Source organism: Sorex fumeus, unplaced genomic scaffold (assembly GCF_029834395.1).
Source record: "Sorex fumeus unplaced genomic scaffold, SorFum_2.1 ptg000015l, whole genome shotgun sequence".
In the NCBI taxonomy this organism is placed as follows: domain Eukaryota; kingdom Metazoa; phylum Chordata; class Mammalia; order Eulipotyphla; family Soricidae; genus Sorex; species Sorex fumeus.
In genome coordinates this window covers 3,665,521-3,688,893 of record NW_026606072.1, presented here as the reverse complement: position 1 = coordinate 3,688,893, position 23,373 = coordinate 3,665,521, and the positions used below count along the sequence as shown (strand labels likewise).

General features: G+C 36.4%; 1 protein-coding gene across 2 annotated transcripts in view; it reads left to right on the top strand.

Annotated features, from left to right (window-relative positions):
- LMBRD2 (LMBR1 domain containing 2) overlaps positions 1–22,643 on the top strand; it is a 52,084-nt gene extending 29,441 nt beyond the window's left edge. For both annotated transcript variants that reach the window (XM_056112041.1, XM_056112040.1), the window contains exons 12-18: positions 196–301; positions 1,199–1,296; positions 5,755–5,858; positions 6,956–7,002; positions 9,087–9,192; positions 15,356–15,485; positions 16,842–22,643. In XM_056112041.1, the coding sequence (XP_055968016.1) occupies positions 196–301; positions 1,199–1,296; positions 5,755–5,858; positions 6,956–7,002; positions 9,087–9,192; positions 15,356–15,485; positions 16,842–16,902 (652 nt within the window). In that variant the 3' untranslated portion in view covers positions 16,903–22,643. The remainder of the gene's footprint in view (positions 1–195; positions 302–1,198; positions 1,297–5,754; positions 5,859–6,955; positions 7,003–9,086; positions 9,193–15,355; positions 15,486–16,841) is intronic.
- The last annotated feature ends 730 nt before the right edge of the window (positions 22,644–23,373 follow it).

Below are 23,373 nucleotides of genomic sequence, written 5' to 3'. Positions count from 1 at the left end.
CAGAAGTAAGCCCTAATAATCATTGGCTGTCATCCAAAACCCATTGTCCTCCAATATTTAAAATTGAAAGTATAATACAAGAATAAAATATTTGTTACAATGATCTGAAATAATGTTAATAATTTTCAGTATAATATTAAATGTATTTTTCTACTTTATTTTTGCTATGTTCAAATTTATAAATGCTCCTTTCAGGTTGTTTTGCCGTTTGACTCCTCCACTATGTCTTAATTTCTTGGGTTTGACCCATATGGATTCATCTATCTCTCACCAGAATACACAACCTACTGCTTATACATCTGTAAGTATAGTCAGAAAACAGCTCCTTAGGACTGGAGAAATAGGTCAGTGGGCAGAAAGGGTTGATTTGTGTGCAGAATGCCTGGGTTTGTTCCTGGCACCACATGGTCCTCTGAGCACTAATGGAACAAATCCTGAACACCAATTCAACAGTGAAATTTCTTTTAATTCTGGGAAAAGAGCTCTATACATTATTATGATTTTTAATAGTTAAAATTATCGGGCCTGGAGCAATAGCACAGCAGGTAGGGCGGTTTGCCTTGCACGCGGCCAACCCGGGTTCAATTCCCAGCATCCCTTATGGTCCCCTGAGCACAGCCAGGGGTAATTCCTGAGTGCAGAGCCAGGAGTAACCCCTGTGCATCACCAGGTGTGAACCCAAAAGCCAAAAAAAAAATAATTAAAATTATCTTTTAAAAATTAGCAGCTTTTTAAAAAAATCTAAAGATTGCTAATGACCAAATAAAATTAATTTTATTATTTTAAAGTATTTCACATAGGTTGTACAACCTATATATAGGTCTTAACTATAATAGATTTCATATGTACTGTCTTAATACATAAAATACTAATATGGAATGATGTTTCCTTTATATTAAACCTTAATTAACAAATTAAGATATAACTGACATATAACATCTACTAATTTAAGGCATAAAATATAATGAGTTGATATGTACTGATAAATGTTTACATAATAAATATGGTTAATATTCATCACTTCACATTGTTACTTTTTTTTAATTGTGATGAGAATTTTAAAATCAGTTCATCAAATATGTTTGTTTCTGCTTTTTGTTAGTTAAAATTTATTTAACTGTTTATGGACCAGTGTTCTAAAAATGTAGAAAAATTAAAAATGTAGAATTTTACTAATTATTTTTTTCTTACTCTTCAGATTATGGGTTCCATGAAAGTTTTATCCTTTATTGCAGATGGATTCTATATATATTATCCAATGTTGGTGGTAATTCTGTGCATTGCCACTTATTTTAGGTAAGAAATTTAACAATATTTTCCCTCATTCTGTTAGTCTGATCTAGATATCCTTTCTCCATAGAGCTCTTTAAATATTTGTTCATTGAATTTTGATTGTTTTATTGTTTCTTTGAGGGAACTAGGGATACTTTTAAAAAGATTGCTTGAGTTATTAGGTCAGATTTCCCTTTTGAAAAAAGAGGGGAGGGGGGCTGGAGTGATAGCATAGCGGGTAGGGAATTTGCCTTGCACGCGGCTGACCTTGGTTCGATTCCGAGCATCCCATATAGTCCCCTGAGCACCGCCAGGGGTAATTCCTGAGTGCAGAGCCAGGAGTAACCCAAAAAGCAAAATAAATAAATAAATATTAAAAAAAAAAGAGGGGAGAAAGCTTAATCAATTTTAAATAATTAAGTTATAAAGTAAGAGGAGTAATTGCAGAATCTTAACTCTTTAAATCCTTGTCTTTAAAACTGACAACCTGTAGGTTATAAACCATCTCCTATTCCCAACTTCTATCTAGAAATCACTTACTATCACCCTGTTGTTCATCGATTTACTCAAGCGGACCCAGTAATGTCTCCATTGTGAGACTTGTTGTTACTTTGTTTGGCATATCGAATACGTCATGGGTAGTTTGCCAGGTTTTGCCGTGTGGGCGAGATACTCTCAGTAGCTTGCCGGGTTCTCTGAGAGGGGCAGAGGAATCGAACCCAGGTCATCCGGGTGGGCCGCATGCAAGGGAAACGCCCTACCCACTGTGCTATCTAGAATTAATCTAGAATTAATATCTAGAAATATTGATTGATATTAGGTTTTTCTTCAGATCATCATTAGGTTTCTAGATGATTCAGACCTCAGTCAATGCAAAGATTCAAATAGGAAGCATGTGTAATTAGGTGGTATATATTGTATATAAGACTGGAAAGTATGTACATGATCTGCTTTCTTGTTTTGATATTTTTGTTTGTTTTGGAACCACACAGTGCTCAGGCTTACATCTGGTTCTGTGCTCCAGGATCATTTCTGACAGTGCTCAAGAGACTGTGTGTTAGGGATTGATGCAGAGTTGGCCACATACAAGACTAAACCCTCAACCCTTATATAGTATCAGTCTGGCCCTGCTTTTTCCTTTCTCCTTCTCCTCATCCTTTTCCTTCTCCTCCTCCTTCTTCTTCTTTTTTTTTTTTTCTGTTTTTTTGGGCCACACCTGACAGTGCTCACTCCTCTTTTCTTTTTTTTTTTTTTTAATTTTTAATAGTGTGAGTGGGCTGGAACGATAGGACAGCGGTAGGGCGTTTGCCTTACAAGCGGCCAACATGGCCGACCCGAGTTCGATTCCTCCGCCCCTCTTGGAGAGCCCAGCAAGCTACCGAGAGTATCTCGCCCGCACGGCAGAGCCTGGCAAGCTACGCGTGAGGTATTTGGTATGCCAAACATAGTAACAACAAGTCTCATGATGGAGACGCTACTGGGCCCGCTCGAGCAAATTGATGAACAACGGGCGGACCGTGAGTGTGAGTGGTAGAATCTTGGCAGAGGGCAGAGATCAGACTCAAAAGGAGTTTAAGGATGAAGATGCTTGACTTTTAGGGTAGGGTGCTTGCTTTGCATGTGGCCAACTCAGATTAAATCCCTGGCAACCCATATGGTACCCCGTGCCCACCAGGAATGATCTCTGAGCGCAGAGCCAGGAGTAATCCTTGAGCACTGCCAGGTGTGCCCCTCACCCCCCACCAAAATATATGTTTTTGTAATTTGGGGAAGTATCATGAAGGAGTGCAGACTTTGCATGTGAGAGCCTCTGGCTTGCTCCCCAGTGCATGATTCCATGGCCACCATTGGAAGTGATCTAAAACAAAATAAGAAATATTTTGTTGGATCTGGAGAGATGGTATAGAGGTTAAGGCACTTGCCTTGCATACTGTAGATGACCCCAGTTTTGTCCCTAGTACCTAGTCACACATATGGTTCCCCAAGTATCAATATGAGTGATTCCTGAGCAGAGTCAGGAGTAAGCTCAAGTACTGATGAGAGTGACCCAAGCCTATGTATTCAAGTACTTGCTACCCAGAACCTAAACAGACACACACACACACACACACACACACACACACACACAGAGAGCACAAAAAATACTCTTTAAAATATGTTTTTGTGGGGCCAGAGTGATAGTACAGTGGGTAGGACACTTGGCTTGCACACAGCCAACTTGGGTTCTGTCCCCAGCATCCCGTATGTTCCCTGAGCATCTCCAGAAGTAGTTCCTGAGTGCAGAGCCTGGCAGAACCCCTGAGCATTTTCTTCTGTGGCCCAAATAAAAACTAACAACAACAACAAGGCATTATATGGATCAGGTAATGGATGGGATAGTTCTTTGTCTACTCTAAAATTTTAATTCCTTAAAATCATAAAGAATTATTGTGTCTAAAGCAATCAATTTAAAGTACAGTTTTAGACTTAATTAATGTCAACTAATTAGAGAAATCATGTCAGTGTCTTTAATGAATTAAAAACTTTGTATTCCTGGTGGCTGGATTGATAGCACAGCTGGTAGAGCGTTTGCCTTGCACACAGCCAATCCTGGTTTGATTCCCAGCATCCCCTATGGTCCCCTGAACACCACCAGGAGTAATTCCTGAGTGCAGAGCCAGGAGTAACCCCTGTGCATCGCCGGGTGTGACCCAAAAAGCAAAAAAAAAAAAAACAAAAACCACTTTGTATTCCTTAATTTGCAAAATATTTCTCAAGATATCCTATTATAAAAATATAGGAAGCAATGACCGACATTTTAGTGTCAACTTAATGGGTTTATGTGTATTAAATGGTGCCATAATTGGTCTAATTCTAGTTGCTAGTAATACAACTTTAGCCAGTATTAATATTTATACTTAACCATCTAAAGTGTAAGGCTTTTTTTTTTTCAGAAATGATCTCATGTAAAACTTTTTATTATAGGGTCTAGAATACCAACAATTATTTTAAATAAAGATGGTAAAAGTTAAAGTAAAATAGTAGGAACTCCTACCTGTGAAATTCCTATTTTATCCAATATTAAGTCCTAAATATTTCTTATATATTAAAACATTCATTATGAATAAAACATAATTTTGCACATTGTTAATGTTAAAATTGGTTTTGGCCAATTAAAAGGGCTGGAGCAATTGCACAGTGGGTAGGGTGTTTGCCTTGCACATGGCCAACATGGGTTCGATTCCTCCATCCCTCTCAGAGAGCTCGGCAAGCTACCAAGAGTATCCCGCCTACACGGCAGAGCCTGGCAAGCTCCCTGTGCCATATTCGATATGCCAAAACAGTAACAAGAAGTTTCATAATGGAGACACTTTTGGTGGCCACTCGAGCAAATTGATGAACTATGGGAGGACTGTGCTACAGTTAACATTAAAATAATAGATATTTTCTTTATATATTTGACTGTATTTGATTCCTTTCAACTTTATATATTACTGTATTCTTACTTTCTTCTACTTCCTTTTTCTCCCTTTATATCTTCACACTTTCTGTTTATTTTATTAGGGGAAATTAATAGGGAACATGGGTGGCAGTGTTGGGCCACAGCCAATGGTTTTCAGGGCTTATTCTGGCTTGGAACTCAGGGATCACTCCTGGCCCTGTTGGAAGGCCATCTGAGTATCAAACCCAGGTCAACCACAGGCAAGGCAAGCACATTACTCACCATACTATCGCTCCATCTCCCATGCTTCTGTCTTTCAAAATAGTAAGAGGTGAAAATGTTTAAGAATAGGTAATAAGAACTTGGTCGTTGTTTTGTATTAGTTTAAAATCTCGACTCCAACATTGGTATTTGCAAGATATCTAACCCTTTGGACCTCTGTTTCTTATATATCACTGTCCTCCCATTGTTCATCGATTTGCTCGAGTGGGCCCAGTAACGTCTCCGTTGGAAACTTTGTTGTTACTGTGTTTGGCATATCGAATTCGTCACGGGTAGCTTGCCAGGCTCTGCCATGCGGGCGAGATACTCTCGGTAGCTTGCCGGGCTCTCCAAGAGGGGTGGAGGAATCGAACTCAGGTTGGCCATGTTGGCTGCGTGCAAGGCAAATGCCCTACCGCTGTGCTATCACTCCAGCCCTGTTTCTTATATATATATATATATATATATATATACACATATATATACATACATGTATATACATACATATATATACACATATATATATGTTTCTCATATAAGAAACAAAATTTGGTCGTCTGGTTGGCAAAAGATAAGCATTTCTTAAGCATCATAGTTTTGTAATTACATAGCCTTTGTCAGTGGAATACTACTTACAAAAACTTCTTAGATAGGAACCTCATAAAAAACAATATAAATCCGTAACTGTTCGTAATTACTAATAATAAAACATAAGCTTCTTTGAAGGTAACGGTATGAAAGAAAAAACAATTTAACGTGTGAAATAATGTTTGTCTTTTCAAAAATCTATTTTTTATTAGTTTGGGAACTCGTTGTTTGAATCTACTTGGTTTCCAGCAGTTTATGGGAGATAATGACATGACATCAGATTTAGTTGATGAAGGAAAAGAATTAATCAGACGAGGTAAGATTTGTCTTTTATATAAATAAAAGAGAAAATGACAAGACTTGAAGTTAATACATATGAAACCTATAATTTTAATATATCTTAAAAAATTACAAATTCCTTGTAGTTTAAAATTTATATATTTTTAAATATATTTATTTCATTGTCTTTATGAAACTCTCAAAGAAATTATTGGTGTGTTTGCAACTAAATAATGCCCTTGCATACTTTTAGTTACTTTCATCTTTGCTTTGAAATAGATTTTCCAAGTTGAACTATAAAACTCATTACAGAGTTTTATTTTAGAGGCATTTTTTAAAAACATTCTCTCTAGTTGGTTCTGGGAACTTCTGTGTGTTCACAGTTAAATATCACCAAAATGTTTGGTAGCTCCAGAAAAAGCTGGTTATAACCTTTATGTGCTCTCTTAGCTAGGTAATATTTATGTGATGTGATGGTTCTGCTTTTGTTTTGTTTTTGTTTGTTTTTTGTTTTTGTATTTATTACATTCTCTGGGAATTTGTTGAATATTGAGTAATATTTTCGAGAGTAGGATTATAAGTCAGATGGTAAAGAAATAGTGCTAGAATCATGGAGCTTATAGAATATAGTTTATAAGGGACCACTGATTATATAGCCTGAAGCAAATAAGAAAAAATACCTTACACCGAAAGAAGAGAAACACAGACTTCATATCCAAGACAAAACACACAAGAGAATTTAAGAGAAGCACATTTCAGGTCACTGTGAGGAAAACTTTTTCCTCATGAAAATTATTTAAACAGAGTCTAAATGTCATATGCAAAAAGAAGATTTTATATATGTCTTTAAGTGGCCTTGAGATCAGTATTTCTCAGCCAGGGGCCACATGACCCTCAGGTTACCACCAGGATATTCCATGGTGGCCACAGGTATAAATCACAATAAGGGGGGAGGGGGGACATGGCAAGAGGGTAGGGGGTCATCTGGTAGGACAGGAGGAGACCATAGAAAGGAAACAATACTTGTAGTAACTTCAAGAAAATTTACCACAGCCTGATACCTTTACTTCATTTACTCTACATCTAATTTTAAACCATGTTGTATCAAATTTAAGACCACTTTTCTCTCTCTAGAAAAGAGGAAAAGACAAAGACAAGAGGAAGGTGAAAATCGAAGAAGAGTAAGTACAGTAGTTATTTAATTGTCATAATCACACAGCAGGTAGGGCGTGTGCCTTGAACGCAGCCCAGGTTCGATTCTTCCACCCCTCTCAGAAAGCCTGGCAAGCTACCGAGAGTATCTCGCCCACACGGCAAAGCCTGGCAAGCTACCAGTGGCATTTGGTATGCCAAACACAGTAACAAGTGTCACAATGAATACGTTACTGTGCCCGTTCGAGCAAATCGATGAACAACAGGAGGACAGTGATAGTGACAGTAACTGTTCCATTGTCATTCAACCAACACTTGTCATTGTCAATCTAAAGATTAATGTTAAAAATCAAAAGAATCTGATTTAGAGCAATTGACTAAAAACTGCAGAATAGTAAGGAAATGATTTATTTTTATTTTGTTGCATTTGCCATACGAGGAGTTGAACTCAAGCCTTATGCATGCAAGGCATGCACTTTACCACCCACATTACATGCATGTAATGTGGATGGTATATGCATTACGAATGCACCACATTAAATGCATTTTACCTCCAAAAATTTCTCAGTTCCACAGCTTGCCAAAATTGAAATGAACTGCTTACACATAGTCTGTATCAGTGACTAAGAGAACCAAAATTCATTAAGATGATTTATTTAGAATGAAACCCAAGACTACAAAAAGAGGTTGAATAAGGTGACCTCTGTGGTTTCTTTCAAGTCTAAGAATGTGCCGAATATAATCCCAGTTTTTATGGTTTTAGTGCTCTTAAGGCTATATACAGTGCTACATGGTTTATCTTCTAATTAAGTTTGTATACAACTTTAATTTTGCTATTGAAAATTACTTTTGGGGCTTCATTATAGATTATTTGGGTTGAGAAAAAATGTATTATCCCACTGGTTTTTCTTTTTGTTTTTCTTTTTTAGGGGTGGGGAGGTTCTCTGGCAGTGCCCTGAGCCACTAGGGCTATTACTCAGCAATACCTTCGAGGCCAAGCAGTGCCAGGGTTCAAACCCAGGACTGTGTGCTTGTCAGACATGGGATCCAGCCATGACTCTCTCTCCCAATATCCCAGTGATAATTTATAGTAAGGAAGTAAACTTAAAAATTGTAAGATTGCTTTTAAAAGATGGAGGAATTAGATAAAATAGACATGGCTAGCAAAAAATGTCTACAAAGGACTCATTTGTAAAGCTTCATTTTAGAAATTATTATAATCTTATAAAGTAAAGTGAAGGCCCTCCCGTTGATCATCGATTTGCTCGAGCGGGCCCAGTAACGTCTCCATTGGAGACTTTGTTGTTACTGTGTCTGGCGTATCGAATACTCTCGGTAGCTTGCCGGGCTCTCCGAGACGGGCAGAGGAATCGAACTCGGGTCGGCCATGTTGGCTGCGTGCAAGGCAAACGCCCTACCCGCTGTGCTATCGCTCCAGCCCTTATAATCTTATAGTAATGAGAAAATTTGACCTATGATTTTCTTTCCTTTTTTTAAAAAAAATTAAATATTATGGCACTGTGATTTCATAGTGACTCATAGTTGAGTTCCAAGTGTACAGTGTTCCAATGCCAATCCCATCACCAGTGTTGATTCCTTTACCAGTGTCCCCAGATTCCCTTCCACCCCCAGTCTTCCTCCTCACAGGCACATTTTAAAGTTTTGTTATTGTAGTTTGGATCTCATGCTTACAGTATTGTTGGCTTTGTAGTTTAGACATTTGCATATACCACACACCTCTGCACCACTGATGTGCTTGAGGACCCTGACCTCTATCCCTGTTATCCCCAACCAATCTCTTCTTACTCCTTCCACTTTGCTTTCTTTTATTCCCTGTCCTTATTTCTACATTAAGTGAAGTGAACCAGAAGAAGGACAAATGCCAGATGATCTCACTTACCTGTTTTATATAGAATAACAGGAAGGGTTGCATGGTATCGAAGGGGAATACCCAGATTATTCTTAACTTCTGATTTTTAAAAGCGCATTGTGCTATTTATAATTGATGTGTTTTTGATAAGAAAAAGAAGTATTTATTATCTATGCAATTTGTTTATGCTTATGTTTTGTCTTCTTCTTGTGAGTTCTTTATATATTTGTGTTTCTTTCCTAGGAATGGAAAGAACGTTATGGACACAATAGAGAGGATTCTACTAGAAACAGAAATGTTCACGTTGACCCAAAAGAGTCAAACTTCTCAGATAATAGCACCAACCGATGTAAGTCATTTACTTATCCATTTGTTTATTTATTATACATGGGTTGGTTGACAATAGTTTAATTATAAAAATTAAACATTAGTACAGAGTATCTGGAGGGTAAAAACAGAAACATTGGTATTTGTAAGTGGTAAGTAAAAGCATACTGGTTTTGTGCATTATGTTTGAAGTTCAAATGTCACAAATTCAAATTCACCTTTTCCTTTTTCTCTTTTATTGATGTGCTCTTTTTTTAAAAAAATGTTTAATCACCCTGATTTGTTAATATTGTTAATCTTAGGGTTTCGTGAATACAAGTACCTAGTATTAAAAAAAAGACAAATATCTTCCCCACACCCTCCATTAGTCCCCTTCCATCCATCATTGTTTCATTGTTCTCCCATGCACCTCCCTCTGTCTTCGCAGCTTAGTAAGCTAAGTTCTATAGACAAGTTCTTGGGTTCTGTTACCTTTGGCCATTAGTTTTTCTCTTACTCTGGGTTTTATTATTCCACATATAAGATATCATTTTCTATCTGTCTCCCTCTGACTGACTTCACTCAGCTGTGATGCGTTCTGATAGCCCTATTACATCTTCATGCACTGCCCTGTAGCATTGTCCTCCCTTTGTTCATCAATTTGCTCAAGCGGGCACCAGTAACGTCTCCACTGTGAGACTTGTTGTTACTGTTTTGGGCATATCGAATACACCCCTGGGAGCTTGCCAGGCTCTGCCATGCAGGCAGGATATTCTCAATAGCTTACCGGGCTCTCGGAGAGGGACAGAGGAATTTAACCCGGATTGACTGTGTGCAAGGCAAACACCCTACCTGCTGTACTATCACTCCAGCCCATTATATCTTCATAGGTATAAAAAATGTATTCACGTGAGGAAGGGATGATGATTGTGCTATGCGAGGGGCCCTGCCAGACCACTCTCCGGCCCGTGGAGGTGGCCTTAGGGTCCGTAGGTGCAGGGAGGGACCGACCAAATAAACACAAGACACGAGACATAATGCAGAGAAAACAGGACAGAGCAGACAGGACAGCAGACAGGATAGGAAAGGACAGGACTTTATTCAGGGCAGCAGGGGTATTATATACTTTGCAACGCAGGAAACTATGCTTACATCACAGAAGGCAATTACATCACTAGATCATATCATACATGGTTAGGAGAGTTACAAAAACTACGTTTCATATGCTTGGTTAGTCAGTGTCAGTTACTTCTTATTCTTGGGCTAGCTGTAACAAATGTTTTCTTTTAGATAACCATACATAGGTCAGGATATGCATAGGCTGCGGTCAGAGCAGACGCAGTACCAGATTTGTGCAAGTCAGGACCCACTTGTTCAGGGTCACGTAGGCCAAGATAATCATACATAGCACAGGCATGTAGGCCCTTGGTCAGTTGAAGGGCCAGCTTCCCACAGTGCTATGCTCTCGAGCCACTGTGTGTATGAACTGGATCGGGATGGCTCCTCCTTTGTGCTCTGCTTCTGTGTGTGCTGCTGTGCTCTCTTTTGTCTGTCTGTCTGTCTCTCTCTGACTCTGTCTCTGTAGTCTCTCCTCTGGTTTCTTCCATATCTCTCTTCTCACTCTGCCCCCTGGATTCTGACTGGCTCTCACTTCTGACTCTGACACCCTCTGCTCTTACAGCCTCAGTTTATAATAGTTTATAATCACGTAGGGTTGGTGACACAAACGTGGGTCGAACAATTAGTAAATCAACAAAGAGGGATAAGACCACTCTTCCAGGAGATTAACTCAAGGACAAAATCTCATCTGAAAAGATTACTCCAGATTACTAAGAGATCCACTTAAGGGTGGGATCGCATCCAGGGTGTATCGCTTTCTTCTTTCCTCAGCTAGTAATCCACTTAAATAGCTATGGTAAATTTGCTTCTAATATTTCTAGCAATGTCATTCTGTATGAGCACAGTAAGAGATATATCAAACTTAAATTTTGGTTCGTCCAGAGGACATCTCACTATATATTCCAGACCACAGTCCTCAGGTTAGCTTAGTCTTCCTAACTCCAGCAGGGTCCTAGTCTCATTGTTACTTTTGGATGATGACAGCATTTGTCTATGACCGTGCTCTCAACTTATAGCTGAGTATTGTGGCACTTTGCCCTGGCCCATTTTGATGCCGGGGTAGCTCACAACTTGTCCTGGGTCCATTCAGTCCTTCGTTGGGGTGCTTGGAACTAAGGGCACCTGAGCCTGAGTCTGAGAAAGCAGATGCCCAGGCGTAAATATTATTGGAGTCAATCAACTCACAAGTTACAAAGCATAATATTAGCTGTCTTCCTGTGTCCACACAGAAAAGACATTGCTTTAAAGTAAACTAAGTTCCCTGCAACAAGGCTGAAAGGACAAACCCAGTGTTATCCTACACATGGGGTAAATATCATGTTTTCATCTTATCTTATAGCCAAGTAGTATTCCATTGTGTATGTCTACTAGTTTCTTTATCCAGTCATCTAGTCTTGGACTCCAGGTTTTTTCCAGAGTTTGGCTGGACACAGGAGCACAAATATATTTTCTGAGTAGAGATTTTGGGTCCTTGGGGCAGAAGTGGGATTGCTGGATCATATGGAATTCTTAGTTCTTTGAGAAGTGTCCATAGTTTTTTCCAAAATAGATTTAATCAGTTAACCATTCTTGCCAGCAGTGGATGTGGGTTCTTTTATCCCCACATCCATGCCAGCAATGGTTGCTTTTGGTCTTTTTGATGTGTACTTATTGGTGTGAGGTGATATCTAATTGTTTTTATTTGCATTTCCCTGATGGTCAGTGATGCAGATCATGTTTTCATATATTTACTAGCAATTGGTATGTCTTCTCTGAGGATGTTTCTATTCATCTCTTCTCCTCAATTTTCAATGAGATGTTTATTTTGTTCTTTTTTAAGTTCAGTGTTTTATATATCTTATTTTTCTTATAAGTAAAACAAAACTTTAACAAGAGATTTGATAAATAAAAATGACAAGCTCAGTTAAAAAAATGAAGCAAATTGCAGGTTTTTTTTAATTTTTATTGTTTTTTTGCTTTTGGGGTCACACCCAGCAATGCACAGGGGTTACTCCTGGCTCTGCGCTCAGGAATTACCCCTGGCGGTGCTCAGGGGACCATATGGGATGCTGGGAATCGAACCCGGGTTGGCCGCGTGCAAGGCAAATGCCTTACCCACTGTGTTCTTGCTCCAGCCCCCAAAATTGCAGTTTTTAATTCAAAAGTTTAATGCAAGATTGGAGAGATAATACAGTGGTTAAGATGCATACCCAGGACTAACCCTTGACATAGCAAGGTGTGACCCAAAACTGAACAAAAAATGTTAAATAAAATTAAAACGAAATAAAATCACTTATAAAACTATAAAATAAATTTAAAAAATAATAGAAATAAAATAACACCGATGAACTGAAAAATAACCTTAGATATTAAAATTAATTACTTAATTCCAATACTAGAAGTTTAAATTACTTTACATCCAACCCCATCAAAAACTGGGGTGATGAAATGAATAGAAACTTTCTCAAAGAAGAAATACGAATGGCTAAAAGGCACATGAGAAAATGCTCCACATCATTAATCATCAGGGAGATGCAGATCAAAACCACAATGAGATATCATTTCACACCACAGAGACTCGCCCACATCCACAAGAACAAAAGCAACTGGTGCTGGGGCGGATGTGGCGAGAAAGTGACTGTCCTTCACTGTTGGTGGGAATGCCGACTGGTTCAGCCCTTTTGGAAAACAGTATGGACGATTCTCAAAAAATTAGAAATTGAGCTCCCATTTGACCCAGCAATACCACTCCTGGGAATATATCCCAGAGAGGAAAAAAAGTATAGTCGAAGTGACATCTGCACTTGTTTGTTCATTGCAGCACTCTTTACAATAGCCAGAAACTGGAAGAAACCTGAATGCCCAAGAACAGATGACTGGTTAAAGAAACTTTGGTACATTTACACAATGGAGTACTATGTAGCTGTTGTCATGAAATTTACATACAAGTGGTACTACATGGAAACTATCATGTTAAGTGAAATGATTCAGAAAGAGAGGGATAGACATAGAAAGATTGCATTCATCTGGGGAACATAAAGTAACAAAATAGGAGACTAACACCCAAGAATGGCCGAGATTAGAACCAGGAATTTTACTTCATGGCTTGGAGGCCAATCACACATGTTAGGGGAAAAGGGAGCTCAGATAGAGAAGGGAGCACCAAATAAAGTATGTTGGGAGGATCCTTCCAGGATGGGAGAAGCACGCTGAAAGTAGACTGTAGGACCAAACATGATTGCCACTCAATGCCTATTTTGCAAACCACAACACCCAAAAGGAGAAAGAGAGAACAAAAGGGAATGCCCTCCCACAGAGGCAGGAGGGGGGGTTGGGGGGGATACTGGGATATGTGGTGGTGTGAAATGGGCACTGGTGGAGGGATGGGTATTTGATCATTGTATAGTTGAAACCCAAGCACAAAAATTTGTAAGTCTACAACTGTACCTCATGGTGTCTCACTAACAAAAATTTTTAAAAAAAGGGCAAAAAAATAAATCAAAATTTAAAAGTCAAAGGAAATCAAGTAACTAAAATTGTGTTAAATAGTCAAATTAAAATAATACATACAATTAAAATATTTAAATGTAAAAAATAGGGACTGGAGCAGTAGCATAGTGGGTAGGGTGCTTGCCTTGCACCGTCATCCTGGGTTCTGTCCCCAGCACTTCATATAATTCCACATGGTGCCCCAAGTGCTGTCAGGAGTGGTCCCTGAGCCAGGAGTAAGCTCTGATACCATCCAGGTATAGCCCAAAAAAATTTTTAATTTTTTTGGTTTATTTTGCTAATATTATTTAAATTTTTTATTTTATTCATTTTACCTAATTAAATTTCTTAAAATCATTGTCCTTTGTTTTGTTCTGTTTTTGTTTTATTTACTTTAATTTTGTGTTTATCCTTGTATATTTTTTAACTTTATATGTTTCTATTTAAATTTAAATTTGACACATTCCAGTTTAATTAAATTTTACTTAAATTGCATTTCTTTTTTTTATATAATTTTTTAAAATTTATTTGTTGAATCACCGTGAGAACAGTTACAAAACTTTCAAGTTTAAGTCTCAGTCATACAATGATCAAACACCCGTCCCTTCCACCACCAAGAAGCCCAATATACGCCCCCCACCCCACCCTTCCCCATGCCTGTGAGGCAGATGATTTCCACTTTCTCTCTATTTTGATCACATTCATTATTTTTTTTTAGATTTACAATTTTTTGTGCTTGGGTTTCAGTTATACAATGATCAAATACCCATCCCTCCATCAGTGCCCATTTTCCACCACCATGGATAATATCCCTCCCACCCCCATCCCTCCCATCTCACCCTGCCTCTGTGGCAGGGCAATCCCCTGTGTTCTCTCTCTCCTTTTGGGTGTTGTGGTCTGCAAAAGAGGCTTTGAGTGGCAAACATGTTCAGTCCATAGTCTACTTTCAACATGCATCTCCCCTCCTGGGAGGATCCTCCAAACACCCTTTATTTGGCGCTCCCTTCTCTATCTGAGCTGCCCTTTCCCCTAGAATGCCCGGCTGGCCTCTAAGTTATGGAGTAATTCTCCTGGTGTTGATCTCAGCTATTGTTGGGTATTACTCTCATATTTTGTTACTTTATATCCCCCAGATGAATGCAAAAATTGCATTTCTTTTAAAATTTTATTGTATGTATTTAAATGTACTATTGTCTATAATTTACTAAGGATCGAACCCAAGATCTTACACATGAAAGGAAGTAGTCTACCACTATGCTACATCCCCAATGCTTGTAAATCCATGTATTTATTTATTTATTTTATTTGGGGGGCGGGTCATACCCGGTGATGCACAGGGGTTATTCCTGGATCTGCACTCAGGAATTACTCGTAGCAGTGCTTGGGGGACATATGGGATACTGGACATCAAATCCGGGTGTGCAAGGCAAATACCCTTCCCTCTGTAATAGCATTCCATCCTCTCGTAAATCATTTTAGTCTAATTTTTAATTAGCCACATTTATCTATTTTTATGTTGCTTTTATCAAAATTATGATCCTTTATAATCTTGATTTTTATTTCTATAAAATAAAAATGAAAGACAATAGAAAGAATATATACTTTTACTTTCTTTTCAGCTACAACCAAATATACCAGAGTTAATAATAAAACTGAAAGGGACCGAGTGGAACTTCTCCAGGATGCAGAACCTTTGGATTTTAATGCAGAAGCATTTACTGACGATCCTCTTGAGGCTGAATCGGGAAGGTAGGTTTCAGCTGTGTCATTTAGACTCCAGCATTCCACTGAAATTTTAATAAGCTGCTGATTTGTTGAGGTTAGTAATGATTTGTTGAACTTAATTGGAGTTATGCCCACATATATGCATAACAGAAAGCATTCTTACTAATCAGCTCTTCTTACACTTTGTGTACTCTAATGCATTTGTATTTTTAAAATGATAAGAACAGTGGTGGAAATTGAATTTTGTATCTTCAAAAGCTGTGATATTTTAAATAAAATATGATGAACTGAAATCATCAGATACGATATTTAAATGTAGTTTAGGAGTATAACGCATACATTGTATGGTTGTAAATTCCAGTTGAATTTTACCTTTTTTTTTGTTTATTTTTTTGGTTTTTGTGTTTGGGCCAAACCTGCAGTGCTCAGGTAAGTTATTCCTCACTCTGCACTCAGGGATTATTCCTGGCAATGCTCAGGTGACCATAATGTGTATGGTATTCTAAGGATTGAACCCGGGTTAGTTGTGTGAAAGTCAAGCACCCTACCAACTGTAATATCTCCCCAGCCTTACAATTGAGTATTTTTAGAATTTCATTTGAGGCACCATGATTTACAGGTTTCATGCATACAACAATACCAACATCACATTCTCCACAAGTGCTCACTTCCCTCCATCATTGTCTCAGCGTCCAACCAACTCCCAGCCCATCAGTCACCCCACAGTGATAATAAGCTCAATTCTGCAGACCACTTCACTATTGCTTTGGGCCATTTATTATTCCCTTTTAAGGTTTTTTTTTTATCCCACGTATGAGAAAGATCATTCTACCTGTCTTCCTTCGTTGAATTTTAATACAGGAAACTTCAATAACTCACACAGCAAATTATTGGCAGAGTCAGGTTTTTCAGATCCCAGAAGTCTGTGTGTATTTTAAGCTACTGTTTAATAGAATAATAATGAAACAAAAGCAAAATATTATGCATTAATATATTTGTTAAAATATTGCCTAAAATATAAATATAACAAAAGATAATGCTATTTACATTATTACATTATTATTTGTAGTCTATTTATATTCAACATTCAAGATTGTTACTCTCAAGTTATATGATGTTTTACTTCTCACTTCTTTTTATATTTTTAACTATTATTCTAAAAATGAAAACAGACTATGAAATAATTGATTGAATCATAATTAAGTAAATCCTTTTGGGATGGTATCCTTGAAAAGTAATGCTACTATCTAATTTCAACTAATGAATAGATTTTATAATGCTTGAAAATTATGTAGTCACTTCCTTTTAAATGTGTTCTTGTTTTTCTCTCTTCTGTTACTATTTTTGATGCCTCAAATCATTTCTTTATTCACCTTTCAGGTATCAGCCTAGTGGAAGATACCTCTCAATGTCTCGAAGCAAAATATTTGATGATGTTTAATGTTTAAACTTATAAAAAACAAAGCAAGATCAACACATTCAATCATTATGAACATCTCCATGTTCTAGAACTTACACTGGACTCTCATTCTCAGTGAAAAATATTAGGATAAAAAAGGCACTGAAAATTAATCAGATTATAATAATTTGTTTGTTGTTCATTAAATAAAATTTCTTTTTATAGGATTTATTACATACCATTCCTAAAGTGTCTGCCTAAGAAGTTCGGTTGTAGTGAAAGAGTTTAAATTCAACATGATAAAGATCAGTGTATGATGAGAGTATATAATTCAACTTCAGACTTTTTTTTTTTAGGGAAGGTCCAAGAAAGCCATAAGTCATAATTAAATATACAGTCTTATTATTTACATTCATTGTTGTTGATTTACATTTTTCGTTTTTAAAGAATGCATTGATCCTATATATCCCAAAGAAATTGAGACCTCAAATTATAACCATATATATATACAAAACCCGTGTCTTAAAACAAGGCTTACTTCTAGACACAGCTGAATGTAGAAAGCTCTTTTTCAATTCTGTATGCAAATTAGTGAGGTTTTTGCCTGTATAATTAAGATTATGTTTCAATCAGTGTGTTTGTATATTTAGCATGTGTGCTGTGATTAGGTTATATGTTATTGCAGTCTTTTTAGTAATAACAACATTCTTTTATGCTTTTGGTACTGCTTTATGAAAGACTTTTATTCAGAGAAAAATGTTCACCTGTATTACTTAGCATATTGATTTAAGTATTGATCATTCCATTCAAATCCTAAGCATTGGGGTAAATAACCAAAGGGTGCCATGAAACTCTCTTAATATTTAAAGGTGTGAAAAAGAACATCCAGTTATTTGGAGGAGAAAGTGAATCCATTTATTGTCATTACTAACAACTTGATGTAAAGAAAATGATATTAGATAAGAAATTTAAAAAACTTATTGAGTAAACATGCTTTATTATTTTAAAAAGGTTTTTTTTTCTGAGGTGAGGTTATACCCTACAGGCTCAGGGGCTGCTCCCACAGTCCCAACAGGGTACCTGGGGTAGACCATGCAGTACCAGAAGTCAAACCCAGGCTGCTCACATGAAAATCATGAATTCCAGCCCTTAGAGCTATTTTTCTGGCCCTTGAATAGATTTTTCACCTTCATGTTTAAGCCGAAGTTTGGTATTAGTTTATTTTAATGCATCAGTGTTTTATTTCACATTAAATACAGTTGAGCACATCTGGCTTGCAGAGGTTATTTTGTGGTCCTGTGATGTTTGCAACTCCTATGAATATGTGCTGTGGATTCAATCACTAGTGACTTGAACTCACTCATGACCATCTCAGTTTTACAATTGTTGTTCTATGTAATTTTTAGTATAGTTCTCAGTCTCTTAAGTATTCCATTTTGAAAATGTTGTTACCCTAACAATATAATTACATTTTTTGAAGATAATCTTTTTCAGAATTATAATTTAATTTTTTTACTTTCATGTTATCATGTAATTTTTTTTTTTTTGGCTTTTTGGGTCACACCCAGTGATAATCAGGAGTTACTCCTGGCTCTGTTGTTAAGAATGTCCTGGTGGTGTTAAGGGGACAACATGGGGTGCCGGGGATAAACCCAGGGTCAGCTGTGTGCAAAGCAAGCACCCTATCCACTGTACTATCACTCTGACCCCATCATGTATATTTTTTAAAGACAGCCCTATACAGAATGGTACTGAAAGGAATATTAAAAATACTAATTATCTTATTTTTAATTTTCATAATTCTTGAGAGTAGATTCCCATTAAAACAATAGTTACATGTGCTACCAATTACAACCAATTCCTATAGCTGCTTGAGAACAAATACATGTGTCTACTCAGAGTTTTATTGTGAAATGTTATTTTTTGCAATTTTTTAATTGACCATTAATACCTTGGGTGAATTTTATAACCTTTCAGTGCCTCGATAACTTCATTTGTGGTATGAAAATTAAAACTATGTATTTTTCCACCTCACAAAAATATTGTGAGGAAATGAGTTGATGTTTATTTAACTGATGGGGAAATGAATGCCTCAGAATGAGGTGTGGTATCTTTTGTTACTAAGAAGCTTCCAAGTTCCTAAAACAAAAACTTATTGGAATAGTCCCTAAAAGGTTTATAAAAATAGTGTTATTTTATTAGTTGGTCTTTGGGTTTGCTTTGAAATATTTCTCTTAAGTATAAAATTATTTCCACCAGGTTTTGTTATGAAACTCAGGTTGCATTGTAGGGGCAGTAAAAGAAAAGAAAATATTCAATTGCTTTTATCATAAACTCAGATAAATGGTAGTAATGTTGAAAGGAATGTACTACTTTTTATTACTAATTTTTTATGATTGTGGTCATTGAAGTATTATACAGTACTTCATAAATAGTATAGATTCCTGTATTGTTTTGAAGTTATTTCCAAAATTACATTTGGTTTTTAAAGTGATGCAGAGTTTTTGCTTTTTTTTGGTTGTTGTTTTGCAGTGCTTGGGATTGAGTCTAAGATCTCACACATGCAGGGCAAGTGATTTACTAATAATCCACATTCCCAGCCTGAGTTTTCACCTTTTACAGTAGAATTTGTCTTACAGGGTTTTTTTAATATACAGATAGGTAGGTTACCTGACAGTAAATTTGAGAATACAGGAGATAATTTAACCCCTTGAAGACTAAGAGTTCATTGCTAGGAAACTAAATTCATCCTTATTAATCTACCTTGCAGAAAAAACTGTAAAAGGAACAAAATACTTGTTTTGAGAAATTTATTAAAATGTAATGACATTACTGCAGCGCCACTAATAAATTCATGTACTCTACTATAGAGTACATTTCTTGAAGAGTTATTCTGGTAATTGCCTGTATCTTACATAATAATAGGTAACTTTAAATTTTCTAGCTTATTTTTAAAGTATTTTTCGGTGAGACAATAATTTAAAGTAAACTGTAATAGAAAGTAATAATCTATTAACTTCATTAATCATTTGTAGGTTAATAATTTTTGTTACTACATCAATAATTATAATCAATAGGGCATTTAAAAAATAAATTGTAAATTTATTTATTAGAATTTGTTCTACTGCCAAATGATTGTAAGGATTAGAAGATACAAAATACTTTATTTTGCAAGAGGGTAAAGCCCAAGTCAAAACACTCAGGAGTTTTCCAGTTATAAAAAATAGAGAATTTGACACCCTCTAACTTTGAAAAGAAATGCTGCCAAGTTATTTGTTTTTGGATCTTACTGTTTGATTAGATTATTAGTTATTTACACTGGTTGTTTATCCCACTGAAATTAAATGTTTGTTAGGAAAGTTACCGTGTGTATTTCTTAACTATATTTCAGCACATTAATGGAGGAATTTTATTTATTATACAATAACAAACCTCATTTTTAAATACTTTTAATAGATTTAAGGGATGACCCTAATAAATGTTGATTCCTTTTTTATTGCTTATTTTGGGGGTGGCACCAGGCAGTGCTTGAGGGACCATATGAGGTGCAAGGGATCAAACCCAGGTCAACCTTGTACATGACAAGTACCCTACCCACTGTACTATTTCTCCAGTCCCTAGAATAAAACTAAACTCTGTTGTTCACTCTTCAATGTGAACTCAAAACGATCAGGAATTGTGTGTTTTATAGTTGTTGTTTGAGTAGACGGTACCTGAAAATCACCAGGATAAGTATTTTTGCACTAAGAGGCCAAAAAAAAAGTCCCTAAAAATCTTAAGATACTTGAATCTGCTAGGTATAATGAAATGTTCAGAAATCAGTCGAATTAGTTTCGTATCTTTTCAACTTCCATTCCTTATTTCTTTTATAGATTCCTTTCTTTGGAGCTGCTATTGTTTGGCTTTTAATGTGCTCACAGATTTTTTCATCTATTCTATATTCACGCATTAGTTTATCTCTGCACTCAAAAGCAGATGATTGTGATTTCAAAGCCTACTTACTACTGGAATACCAGTGTTGCACCTAAAGAGGTGAAACAGATTTTGCCAGACATCTGAATATGATCCATGCTGATTTAGTCTATTGTCTCTCAAGTCATAAAGATGGATACTTTAGTCAAGTGAGGTATTCTCAGTGTAATGTGGCATAAAAAATGGATTTCAAAGATAAAAAAATAGTAATTGATTACAAACATGAAGAACCTCTTAATGAAAAAAAAATGAAAAATGACGTACATTATTGTCAAAGCTTTTGTTAGGAGAGTTCCAAACACTAAAATAGGTTTATAGGAAGTCTTTTAAAGATAGGGATTTCCTTTTTCAACTCAGTGAACTGGAAGACTCTTTTGTGTTATCCCATTTCGACTCCTAGAAGCCCCTGTGAGCCATCTCTAGCCAAGAACACACTAGACACCCTAGCCCCAGTCCCTAGATCTGGTCTCATTGTAGTGGCACCATACTTATTCCTTGATGGTCAGTCTGGTTTCACTAAAAGTTTATTTCCATGTAAAAGATGTGCCTATTGAGCTTGATTAAAAGCCTTGCAGTAATTTAGAATTTGTTAATAAGACAAATGGCATATTCTTCTTATTGACAACTTGGAAGACATTCGTTTTTAGCAAACTACATAGGGAAAACTTTTTTCCCTTGAAAGTCTTTTTTGTGTGTGGTTATCTTGATCCCAATACATTTTATGAAAAGAGTTACTATACTTAGTATGAGTGTTGAAAGAGTGACTTACTGTGGCAGACATCTGTAAGATAGTCATAATTTATTGGTATGAGTGTGTTGAGTTGTTAGTAGTAAGAAAAATCTTAATCAGCCAAGTCACCTAGAGCTGTATTTCTCAAAAGAATGCTGGCTGGCATCTTCCCTAGTATACCATATCATAGGGGAGAGACTGTGTATTTATTTTTTTTTTAAGCAATCCAATGGATTTGTTTTTGTCCATTTTTTGAAAACAACGTGAATGATTTTTCTCATTGTAGAAGACAACATATGGATCTGTCTCTCAAATTACTGTAACATATATATTTATAAATTATAGCATTGAGAAAAGATCTTTAATGTTCATGTTGTTTGTTCCTGGTATTTAATTTTTATAAAATGTTTTGTAAGTAACTAATTGTAATGTTGCTTTTAAGTAGTTTCAAGATCTTTCTTAAATGAGATCTGCATAGAACCTGTTTTCCTGTAAGCAATCTTCTGAAGTTCATTAGTCCAATGTGAATTTGAAATATACATACTTCTGTTTATTATCTTTTTATAAATACCTGTACCCAAGAAAAATATACCAAAATCCTAATTAATGTGTTGCATTAATAAAGCACTTATTTATTCATTGGATTAAATGAAATAGAAGATAAGTATTTTCAAATGTGCATCTGATCATAACTTTTCAAAATGATAATTGTGCTCATTTGTTGGTGCATGGTGCCAAATTTATCTTTAATTTGCTATTATTATCTGAAATGTAATGATTGATGTTTTATTATCTAATGGCCTGTAAATTTAATATTTTTCTCTGCACATTATCACTACATTTTCAAATGAGTATTTGGAAAAACTTACAAAGTGCTATCTAAATATATAAAAGTTAGCATCTTTGGCCTTATCTATGCATAATGTTCAGTTGGATTTTGACAAATTCATGAACTTGCAGTTGCTTTGTACTATTTTAACTTATTGTGATGTAATGAACTTTTGGAAATGTTATTTGATTTACTGATACAATATTTAAAAATGTAGCTTTGCATGGAAATAAAGTACATTTCTACATGTTACTAAGAAATTTTCTGATTGTGTTTTCTTCATGCAATCTTAGAGATTAAATTATTTTAAATAGACTACAGCATTGTTTCTTATAAATTTATTAGATATTTCAGTATGAAAGAAATTTTCAGAAAAATTAGTAAACTCACCTATTGTAGTTTCCATATTTATCTTACATTTATAATAAAATGGGTAATTATCAGAACTGGAGCAGAATTCAATAAAAATAGAAACTGGAAAATAAAATCAAATGGAAACAAATAATTAAAACTGAAAGCAGGGTGTTGGGAACTGGAGCTATAGGACAGCAGGTAGGGCATTTGCCTTGCATGTGACCGACCCGGGTTCGATTCCCAGCATCCCATATGGTCCCCCAAACAGCTCCAGGAGTAGTTCCTGAGTGCAGAGCCAGGAGTAACCTCTGAGCATCGCTGGGCATGGCCCACTGTAGCACTGTCCTCCCTGTTGTTCATCGATTTGCTCGAGCAGGCACCAGTAATGTCTCACAACAAATCGTGACACTTATTGTTACTGTTTTTGGCATATTGAATATGTCACGGGGAGCTTGCCAGGCTTTGCCATGCGGGCGAGATACTCTCGGTAGCTTGCCGGGCTCTCTGAGAGGGGCGGAGGAATCGAACTCGGGTTGGCCATGTTGGCTGTGTGCAAGGCAAATGCCCTACCGCTGTGCTATCGCTCCAGCACAGTGGTAGGGCGTTTGCCTTGCAAGCAGCCTGAATA